Here is an 11,748-nt window from a genome sequence, read left to right on the forward strand (position 1 = left end):
TTCACTGCGTTATTTAAGGTCTTTATCACACTGCATCTTTTTTAGGATCACACATTTTCTCACTATTATTGATGACTATAGTAGGGCAGCATGGGTTTTTCTCATAAAGCATAAATTAGAAACTAGATACAGTGGGTCAAGACACAGTTCAATACACAAGTAAAGATACTACAAACAGACAATGGATGGAATTTAAGCATGAGGATTTGGTGGACCATTACTTTGAATATGGTATGGAAAGACAAACCAGTTGCACAGACACACTTCAACAAAATGGTGTGGTGGAACACAACATTGCCATCTTTTGGAAGTAGCTCGTGCATTACGATTTCAAGCTAATCTTCCCATCAGCTTTTAGGGAGAATGTGTGCTTACTGTAGTGTATCTGATCAATCGCATGATGCTTTTTGTCATAGAGAACCTGACGCCATATGAGAAACTACTTGGTAGACCTCCGACCTATGATCATTTTATATTATATGGGTGCCTCTGTTACGGGCATGTCAACAACAAATTGCATGATCAATTTACCTCTTGCAATAAACCAGGTATCTTTATTAGTTATCTTTTAGGACAAAAAGGATATCACATATATGATCTTGAAAGTAAAAGGACTTATGTTTCACAAGACGTGTAGTTTTGGGAAGAAATATTCCCCTTTGTCAAAACCGATTAAAAAGTTAATAATTCGACTATTGAATAGACATCTGACACACAAATCACTTTTCTTAGTCTATTTGATGAACCATCAAGACACTCGAATTTTGAAAATATCACATAACAAAATCAAGCTGACAACTCATCATCACCAGCTAGTCCACAATAAGTCTAAGAGCCTAGGCTGGCCCAACATGATGATATACCATTGATACATGCCCAAGAAACACCGATAGGCCACAAAGTCAATAGCCCAAACTTGAGGGCAAAGACTCCACACGATTCATCTCTGAGACATAAGCTTTTAATCCCAATCTGAAGTCCCATTTTGAATTGTAAATAATATAACATTAACCAAATTCCTTATGTACCTGTTTCTCCTATGGTTGAACCAAGGATAGATATTTAAAAAGTTAATGTCCCTTCAACACATGGAAAGCAACACAATATTATTTTTGCTAAACAACAATGACAAGTTTCAAAAAAACTTTCTAGTTATGATTATGCATTGCCCCCTCACTTGCTCCTGCTTCTTACTTTTCACCTCATATGGCCAACTTGACGATATATCTTTCACCTCACAATATTTCTTATTCTAAATTTTCTAGAGCTCACGGTGTATTTCTAGCGACCATCTCTGTTACCGATGAGCCAAAGTCATTTTTTCAAGCAGTTAAATCACAGCACTAGTGTGATGCTATGGCCAAGGAGATAACAACATTAGAAGCAAACAATACTTGGATCTTGACATCTTTGCCTCCAGGGAAGCAAGCCATTAATTCTAAATGGGTGTACAAAATCAAATACAACCCAAATGAAATAGTGGAACGTTATAAAGCACGACTAGTTTCTAAAGGATATATTCAGATTAAAGGGGTGGATTTTCATGAGACCTTTGCTTTAGTTGTGAAATTGGTCACGATACGCTGTCTTCTGGCAATCACCGCGCTAAGTAAATGAGAATTGCACCAATTAGATGTTAACCATGCCTTCGTACACAGTGGTTTGGAGGAAGAAGTCTATAAGAAAATACCTCAAGGCTTTACCAAAAAGGGGGAGCAACGAGTTTGTCATCTCAAGAAATCCCTCTATGGGCTTAAATAAGCATCACAAAATTGGTACAAAAAATTCACTAATTCCTTATTGGCCAATGGTTTTGTCCAATCTCATGCCGATCATTCTTTGTTTACATACTTAGTTAAGAAATCATTTGTTGCGATATTAGTCTACATTAATGATGTTATAATAACAAGGGCTGACGCACTCAAGATTTCTCAACTAAATACTTACTTGGATCATAAGTTTTATATTAAAGATTTAGACAAACTGAAATATTTTTTGGGAATTGAGGTAGCACAATCTCCATCTGGTATTGTCTTAAGCCAACAAAAGTATGTGCTTGATATATTGGTAGATAGCGAACTCACTAGTTGCAAGCCCACATCAACACCCATGTACCAACAAATCAAGCTAGATCCTAAAGCAAGCCTTCTTTGTTCGGACCCAAGGCAATACAGAAGGATGATTGGCCGATTGTTATATCTCACAATTACACGACTCGATATCAGTTTTGCCATTCACATGTTAAGTCAATTTATTCACTGATCGTGTAAGCCTCATTTAGATGCAGCTTTGTGTGTTCTTAGGTACTTGAAAGGGCCTCCAAGCCAAGGTTTATTGCTCTCTACTCATAATCAATTAACCCTTCAAGCTTATTGTGATGCAGACTAGGCAAGTTGCCCAATGACACATAGGTCAACTACTAGACATATCATCTTCCTTGGTTCATCTCCTATCTCATGGCGGTCCAAGAAATAGTCAGTTGTCTCTTGTTCCTCTGCAAAAGCAGAGTATAAGGCCATGGCTACTACAGCAAATGAGATTTTGTGGCTTCTTAGGCTATTGGCAGATCTACATGTCTCACATCCAATACTAGTTCCATTTTTTTGTGATAATCAGGCCATAATCCATATTGCAACAAATCCAGTCTTTCATGAGCGTACCAAACATATCGAGATAGATTGTCATTTTATCAAACAGCATATCCAGTCTAAGAATCTTGTTCCGCGGTCAATTTCATCATAATTTCAATTGGCAAATATTTTCACCAAAGCCCTTGGACGAAATCAGTTCCATGACTTATTGACCAAGTTGAGCATTGCTAATCTGCATGCTCCAACTTAAAGGGGAGTAATGAAAGCCATCTCATTTGATATGATTTAGTTTGACTGAGTGATTCTAATTTGCTGTGATTTTCTTTAATTATAGGCTTAGTCATATGACGTTACCTTGATCTAGGCAATTCATCTTTATTGCATAGATTATTTTTCTTTTTGCATTGACAATGAAACTTGTATATAAACACATGGTGGCTTCTTAATAAAATCATTCAGAAAGTATTCAAACTCTTCAATGCGTTTATAATTCTACACTGTCAAAGCTGTCACTTCTACGGCGTGTCAATTATACTGCTGGTAGTTTGATGGTATCTCCAACAAGCAGTTACGTGAAATCCATAGCAAATAATGATTTGCTACACTAGTTAAATCATCAGAAGGCAAAACCTGTGAAAAAAATGATGTTGTTTGAAGATTAGCGTCGTTAAAGCAGTGTTTACTCCTTTGACGTATTCAGCATCTAAGGATTCTCAGTGAGCTTTATTTCATCAATTATTTTAACTAGGCATAATTGCAATTTTGACTAGAAAATGCTTGTTCTGCAGGCGAATTCGTTCTGAAATTCCATACCTGGCAATGCCTAGATGACCTCTGTTAAAGAGTTACACTTATATACACAGGCATTCAATTGATCCCCTTCTGGAAACATGAAATATGCTAAAGTTACTTCTGTGGTTAAAAGTAACATGGTAAGAGGTTAGAAGCACGAGACTCCGAGCAGCAGGCATCTTGGGCAAAAGTGCCAAAGGACACCATGTTAGGTCGATGGCCTCATTACCGTTCCTTTCTTTAAAGTAGTGACACGAAGTGAAAGACCATGTAGCAGAAGTATTTTGCGAAATTTAACTTCTTGTCTTGTAATCTGAAGCAACAGCTTTGTGGTTGAGAAATCATTTTCCTTCAATTGCGCTAGTCCAGTCTGTGTACTTATGATTCAACAAGCTCAAGGTTTGAGCCTGAACAAATACAGGTGTCCAAATAATTTGTTTATGCCTCCCGAATATTCTTCCCACTTGCTGCTACCATTTTTCTTGATCTGCATGAAGTTGATCTTTTGGTGGTTTCTGCCTTTGATCTGCTTAGTTTATGTCAACCTGAATCCAGATTACTACTTTTTGGTTTCAGTCATAGATACGTTTGTATAATTTTATGAGATAATGTTTATGACTATATTTAATATATATTGCCATCCATTTCAAGCACTACATTTGTTCTCACAAATGCTGTGCAAATTAATATGATATTTGACCATCTCCAGGGGGCAGACAAAAAGGACCAAGCCGATTCGAAAAATGAAATTAATGCTTAACACATCACACCCCACTTTCTCCACTAAAAATACAAAGCACATGTAAAAACTGCCTTGAGATATTTACGAGGGGCTTTGTGAGTGGTTCACCTAACAGGTTGCTTTAAAAAGTGCATATTGGTTCTAATGAACTTCTTAACAACTTGGTTGTCTAACACCAAACTACAAAAAGATACATTGACAGTATTTTACTCGAATGTGCTCTTTTTTAACCCAATTAAGTGTAAAGCACATTCCAAGGACAAGCATTTTTCACGGCAAAGTTTGCAGAAACTGGGTGGGTTGTCCAGCACCACTGCTATAATTGAATTGTTTTATCATGTTACCTACCAAGCAAGCAATGCGTGCCTTTCTCACTGTTGAGTAAATCCTGCAAGACAGAGGATGGAGAGTTATCCTTAATTAGTTGCATCATCCAACTAAGATACGTCTCTTCTATACTGCAAATTTCTTATTGAAATGTCATCAGTTAGCTGTCAGAACATATTTTCTAATTGAAACATGAAAACAAAGAGATACTGACATTGAGAGAAAGTCGAGTTTTAGTCTCTCACTATAAGGACGCAGTGGAGTTTCACCAAACGACATTTTGGAGACAACCAGAAACACAGAACGTACATCAAAAATAGGAAATCTGGAACTAAGGATATGGACTGCTGAAGGCTAATCCAAGCTGCCAAGAACTTTCAGGGTGTATTCCAAGCAGCCCAAAGGAAAAGCCTTCCCTTGCTTCTGGAGAATTTAACAGTTCCAAAACGGAAAGACTTCCATGAACTACCGAAGCCACTGTCCTAGATATCTTTTATTGAAACCACAACAGCTTCCACTTCTTGAGCAGGAACACACAATCAAGGTGAAGCTGGCGGATGGACTCGGTCTATGGAGATGAGAAGACTTTACAGTGCACCAAGATTTAACAACCATTATCTTGTGCAGTCAGACTAAGAGGTGACTTGTAGTTATAATAATCCATCTCATAATGCTAGATAAGGAGATTATCAATTTGCTTAAAGTCTCTAACATCCATATTACTGGAATCTACAACAATTAGTTCTCCGTCCTTGCTCTCTTCATTCTATTACACCTCCTCAGAATGTCTCCCCTTACGAATTAACTTCCCAACTCACTTAGTTTATCAAATCCACCCTCCGGAAAAGAGACGAGAAAAACAAATTTAAGAAGCTAAACAAATTGAGAGATTATAGAACAAAATCATCCTTTACACTGTATTATAATATGAAGAACAAAGACCGACTATTTAGAGAAACTAACAATCCGCACATCTGCCAAATTGTGGCCTTGGGGTATGGCGGTTATTAGCTCCTGACCCAGGATAATCGTTCAGCTCCACAACCATCCTGCCCTTAATGATCTGTGCCTCTGAACTTTTCTCTGCAGCTACCTGTGAAAAAGAAAGATGTGCCATTAAGTTGAATCACGAGTTTCATTTTAGCATAAGAAGACGTGTTTCATCTGCTTTCTTGATAAAGTACCAAGTGAGTATTCTCTGGAACTTGATGAACTTGAGCTCCATGCGTTAGGCTTCCGATTCCTGCAAGCAAAAATGGAGATGTTATGGCATGGAGAAGAATAAGAATAAGAAAGGTAATAGATAGAGGTTATGAATATTTACTTGTAATCGGGACAGCATTCAAGCAGACAATATGATATAACCCCAGTAGAACAACAATCATGCGAAAGAGAGTGCTTTCCATCGCTGACTTGCTATAGCAGTAATTCTTGTCGAAAACTTCAATTTATACTTATAAAGGTACTACATAACATATACATTTACATCGTAGACTTTTCTAGACTGTTATGATGATGATGATGGAGAGTAATAACCATATTCCAAAGTCAAAAAGTTGACAAGAACAAAAGAATTTGTGGGAGCTTAACGCGTTCCCAGTTTCAGCAGAGTTCTCACTCTTTTTCTTTATCTCCCTATCAATATGAACCATAGATAAGAAAACCACATACCCTATACACTGAAGCAAAGTGGAGGGAGATATCATGGAAATTATATTCAAGCCACAATGTGAGTAAAGGAGCACATGTGCAAGTGGAAAGTGACGAAAGAATGATGGTGTGGCAGCATCTGAGGTCTGCATTTATTTAAGCCTAAGGTATGTGGTGGAAATTATCATTAGCATTTAAGGATATTCAATGAATTGAATTGGCACAGGCATGAAAGGTTGATGTCATGAAAAAGTAGGAAATTCCCTAAAAGCTAGAACAGTTCAATTTGTTTTGGCTTGATTGCAAGGGCAACCTGCTGGATTAGAAAATGGAGGCAGAAAGTTTACTGCTACTGATTTTGGAAGGTCATACAAGTGTCTGGTTTGCAATTCATTTGGCCTTGATCAGACACCTAAGGAGAAGAATAAAAACCCAAGGAAATTCTTCTGCTCTGCCATGTTGCAGAAACCTTTCCAATATCTAAAATCTATGAATGTTTGTGTAATATCACTTAATCACTAGCGCATTACAGATTTCTTGAATAATCTAGTGCTAGTATTATATTTCAAATCAATACAAAAAATCTTCAAATGTAACATGCATATATTGCAGGTAGCCATATAAATCTGTTGACTTAATTTGTTTTTTATGATAATAAAACATTATTTATTTATTAATGTTTAACTTCATTTTTCAAGTGTAAAGGATAAAGTGTAATTCTTCTAATCAAATTGATGATTAAAGGCAAGTCAACAAATTTGCTCATTTAAAAGATGGGTTAATCAGTTAAATAGAGAAAAAAAGAAAAAGTTTAGTAAAAACAAAATATCATTAACTGATTAATGAGGAGCCTTAATCAGTTTAGGAATAAGTGGGTGTTATATAAAACTAAGGCAAAAAAGCCTTAACAATTAACATTAGGTTTAATTGATTAAGAAGGTGTTGGAAGTTAAAAACAGAGGCGTGCTAATCGATTAAGGAATGGGATTAATTGATTAGAGCACAAGACCTGAAGTACATTCAAGCACCAAAATCCAAAATTGAAATAAAATTGACCATTGAAGGGAGCTAAAATAAAGAAATTCAAATTTGAAGAACTTTTAATTGGTTGAAGCGTGTTTTAATCGATTAAAGATGAAGGAAAAGAAACCTCAATTAGGTAAAGGGAGGTCTAACAAATTAAAGGAAGATTGTTGGTTGGAGAAGTTTGGAAAGAAAACGTTCCTAATCGATTAAAGTCATCTTTAACTAGTTAATTGATAACTCTATGATATAGAGTTATTTAAGCTTAATTTTGATAGTAATTTAGCTCAGTTCTTGTAGTAATATATAAAAATTAATAAGTTTTATTTAAATTATTTTAAATTAATTAATTTAAATGAGTCAATCTAATCTTAATTAATTTATATTTAATTAGTGTTAATGTGATTAAGATAGGTTATTATTGATTTATTTGTGTTTTTGTAAATGTTTAATGAAGGAAGACTTTTAATGGAAGAAGGAAAGCAATTTCAAAGTGTAAACTTTACTGTATATATTTTAATATTTCGACCATAACTCTCTCTACAGAACTTCAAATGATATGATTCTTAAATCATTGGAAAGTTAAGAGAAAACTCTACAACTTCTTTCTTTATCCAACTTGGTCGAACTTCAAAACACTATAAAAGTAACCTTTCAGAGAACTTTTAGAAAAGAAAAACGAGATACCAAATTAACAACTGAGATTCAAACCACAAAATTGTAAAAAAAAAAAATCCCATTAGAGTTGAAAAGAAATTGAAAAATTCAAGAAGATTTAGAGATCAAGAGTTTCACTCATAGAGTTTCTCTATTTTTTATTTTTCTTGGTTTAATTTCAACGTTTAAATTTAATTTGATGATAATGTGTGACTTGATGAAGAGTTAATTTATTTATCTAAAATTATGATTGAACTCAATATGTAATCTGATTTATTTATCTCTTTTTTACTTATATTTGATAGATTTAAATTGTTTATTTTATTTTATTCTTAATGCTTTTAATTGTCTGATCACTAATTAAATCATTATAAAAAAACAGCCTATTTTCAACGAAAAATTACGTTAGAAATAGGCTGATTTCCATTGAAAATGTCTATTTTTGATAGATTTTCAACGAAAAAATCCATTAGAAACTCCGTCGGTAAAAGCCTCATCAGTAATACTTTCCGTTGAAAATTTCTAACGAAAAATTTCGTCGGAAAATTCCGTTGAAAAAATTTGCTTTATGATGGCTATCCCATTGAAATTCTGTTGAAAAACACTACAGAAAGAATTCTGTTGGAAAAGAGCATTCAAACGGAAAATTCCGTTAGAAAAGAGCATTCAAACGAAAAATTCCGTTAGAAAAGAGCATTCAAACGAAAAATTCCGTTGAAAACGGTTTTCCAACATGAAAATTCCGTTGGAAACAATTTCGTTGGAAATGTTTTTCCAACGGAAAATTCCATTGGAAATTATATGGAGCTATGACATACCTGTAAAATCCATACAATAAAAACCATGGAAGAAAAAGAAAAAGCAAACATTCTAAAATCATATATTCAAAAGTTAAAAAATGTGGATTTAGCCCAAAAGTCCTCTAATCATTCCATTTACAAGCATCAAGTAATAAGATGGAAATTGTTCAACCTTAGCCTTAATGATTATGTGATTCAAAAGGTGCTGTAAAGAATACAAGAGAGTGAAACCACCAAAGTGCCAAAAAGACTACTTTTGAAACAGTACCATCTAGTTAAAGTTTCCTTTATTGATCATTTCCCTTAGCAACTTCCTACAAAGAAATTAACACTTTCCCTCTCCCTCAATTTCTACCTCGTTAATTTCCATTGAGAGCTCCTTTTTCTATGGTCATGCAGAGTGCAGACTGCAAAAGCAACATAACATGTCTTACATACCCAGTGCTCTGTACAACTTGACGAAGAGTAGCAACAGCTACTTCGCGTTTTGTAACAGCTGCCCCATCCAATAATGCTTCAACTATTAAAGGCATAAGTTCAGGGATATATTCTCTCATTGCAAAACCGCCCTAAAATAAGTCAAAACCCAAAAAAGAAACAATAAGAGAACATGTTCACGTGTAAACTTGCACATGAGCCAATTTAACACAATTGATGCAAAGACGATGTTTTCCTAGGTCTATCAAACCAAATATCTATACTGCAAGAATGGTGTGATAAGTAAAAGCAAATATGCAACAGTTAGCCCACCACTCTAGCAAGATCTCCAACTGTTACAAGAACTCCACTGATAATACCATTATTGGCATTGACTCCAGTGCCCTCAAGTAGTCGTGCCACAAGTGCCTGAAAATCAAATATTCAATATCATGCAGACAGAATTACAATTAATGTAAATAACAACCCCTGCCCCTTCCAAAAAAAAAAAAAAAAGAGAGCTAGAGCAAAAGAGGAAAAGTGGAATGAAAAGAACGAAATACCGGCAAAAGAATTTGCAACTAATTTGCAACAGCATAAGGCAGCGTCTTTTCTTGTGGCTCCATCCTCATCATCAAGATACACAACAACTGATTCTCTTGCAAACTCAAGAAGTTCATGTCCCTAAACCATAGAATAGATTTAGTGCTCCATTACAGTTTTCATCATATATCCAATATAATATAAGTACACACACCGTGAAATTAAAACAAGCAAGAGTCTGCAAAGCAAGTTGAACCAGGGCTGAACCACTAAGCTCAGACACTGGCTGAGGAATATTTGCGGCAGTGCCTCGAACCAAGGCAGCAGCTGGCCTTGCCTAAAAATATGGGGACTTTGAAAGAACCAAGGATATGGAATCAAGAAGCCGATCTTGAATAGTGGGTAGCAAAGATGGAATGCTGAAACAGAACCAAGTATTTGTGAAATTAACATCCCTCAATTAGTCTCTAAAAGCATCTAAATACAAAGTCATGACTGCCCACATACCTCACAGTCATGACCGCCACTATTGTTGCTGTTATTGTTGTCGTTGATTCTGTTTCCAGTGCTGCCATCCGATCCTTCTTCCTTGTGTCCTCCCTCTCCTCCCGCATCTTTCAACGACCCAAATTAGATTTCTTTTCATTTGACTGAGAGAATATCTAAGGGAGGGAAAGATAAGCAGAGAGGGACCAGGAAGAAGGACGAAGTAAAGGCAAGGCAGGGCAAGGGGCGGCAAGGGACGGGATGAGACTAGGGCGGGAAAGATTGAAAATTTGGGAAAAGATTTGGGGAAAGAGTTGGGCATGTAACCTTAGTTATATAGTATTTGACATGAGTTTTTTATTAGATAGTTAATTATTTATAAGAATTATTAGTAAAGTTTGTAGATTTTTAGAATTTTCATTTTCAATGTTTGAGTTCGAGTCTTATCACAATCAGTTGATATATATATATTATTTAATGAAGTATTAGTATTAATATACATATTATATATTAATTAATATTATCAAATATATAATACTATTTTGTTGTTTATATAATATATATTGTTTATTAGTTATTAAATAAGTATATTATTTGTTAAATGTAAATTACTTCAATATCAATATATATAAGTTATATATTTATATTACATAGTATATTATTTAATTTAAATTTACTATCAATTCTTCTTAATTTATATTAACTAATATTAGTATACATCAAGTATTATTATTTTTGTATACCTTATATGGTTATATATTATATTGTACTCATCAATTCAATTATTAAAATTATAACATGAAACTAATCATAAAGAATGATTATAATCAATGTGAAGCATAATGTTATATTATTTTATTATATACATATTAATGACACAAATTATATGTTATAATATTATATGTATATCTTACAAAGTTTGTATAACTAATAACTAATTGCAAACAATATGTTATAAAAATTAAAGTAATAATTACTAATAAAGTTACTAAATGTAATCATATAAATAAAATTTATTATAAGCTAACATATAAAATGTAAGTGTAATAATTATAACATATTAATATATATGTAAGATACTTAATATCTCATATATATATAAACTTATAAAGTTATATAATTTAAAATAGATAACAATTAATTTCATATTAATACAAGTTTATAAGTAGTTATATATATATATAATTTGTATACATATAATAAACTAATATATTTTAAATATATTATACTAATTATAAGTTTATTATATATATCAGTCTTCTTATAATTTATATTAACTAATATTAGTATGTTTCTAAACTATTATTAGTTTTTGTTTAATTGATTATTATATCTTATCATGTATTTTTATAAAATTAACAAATTAATTTTGTTCTTTTTTATAATTTTTTAATGTTATAAAATTAATGAATTTTGAATTATTAATTTATAATGTATGATTCAATAAAGTTTTAAAAAATGTATAAAAATAATCAAAGGAAAACATACTTAAACTTTTAAATATTATAAACTTCAATATGTATATATTTGCTTTTATTAATATCTTTTTTTTATAGAAGATTAATAAAATTTATAAAAAGTATAAAATATTTTGGGGAAAAATTTTAAAAAAATACTATTTCCAACAGAATCTTCAGTCGAAAAATTTTCGTTGCTAATCACTTTTTCCAGCAGAATTTTTGTTGGACACTTCAACCGGGTTTTAAATTTTTTTTAAGTC

At 33.2% G+C, this 11,748-nt stretch overlaps 1 protein-coding gene across 3 annotated transcripts; it reads right to left on the reverse strand.

The window, feature by feature from the left end:
- LOC18604712 lies at positions 4,106–10,342 on the reverse strand. Of its 3 annotated transcripts, XR_001926874.1 has the most exons (7): positions 10,050–10,342; positions 9,757–9,961; positions 9,563–9,683; positions 9,333–9,428; positions 9,021–9,151; positions 5,637–5,695; positions 5,519–5,545 (listed from the first exon to the last, which is right to left on the reverse strand). XR_001926874.1 is itself a non-coding variant. In XM_018116689.1 (3 exons), exons 1-3 carry the CDS (start codon positions 5,856–5,858, stop codon positions 5,411–5,413), a joined length of 276 nt encoding a protein of 91 aa, XP_017972178.1. In that variant the 5' UTR covers positions 5,859–6,539; the 3' UTR covers positions 4,106–5,410. The 3 variants fall into 3 exon arrangements, 1 of the variants encoding a protein (XP_017972178.1); XR_001926873.1 differs by lacking the exons at positions 9,021–9,151; positions 9,333–9,428; positions 9,563–9,683; positions 9,757–9,961; positions 10,050–10,342 and adding exons at positions 4,106–4,513; positions 5,777–6,539 and having other exon boundaries at positions 4,667–5,545; XM_018116689.1 differs by lacking the exons at positions 9,021–9,151; positions 9,333–9,428; positions 9,563–9,683; positions 9,757–9,961; positions 10,050–10,342 and adding an exon at positions 5,777–6,539 and having other exon boundaries at positions 4,106–5,545.

Source organism: Theobroma cacao, chromosome 3 (genome assembly GCF_000208745.1).
Source record: "Theobroma cacao cultivar B97-61/B2 chromosome 3, Criollo_cocoa_genome_V2, whole genome shotgun sequence".
NCBI lineage: Eukaryota > Viridiplantae > Streptophyta > Magnoliopsida > Malvales > Malvaceae > Theobroma > Theobroma cacao.

Bases quoted from the DNA above. Each gene is read 5' to 3' on its own strand.
- LOC18604712 (XM_018116689.1), bottom strand. From the start codon at position 5,858: ATGGAAAGCACTCTCTTTCGCATGATTGTTGTTCTACTGGGGTTATAT. The intron at 5,696-5,776 runs GTAAATATTCAT...TTTTGCTTGCAG, and splicing joins GAATGCTGTCCCGATTACAA to GAATCGGAAGCCTAACGCAT. The intron at 5,546-5,636 runs GTACTTTATCAA...TCTTTTTCACAG, and splicing joins TTCCAGAGAATACTCACTTG to GTAGCTGCAGAGAAAAGTTC.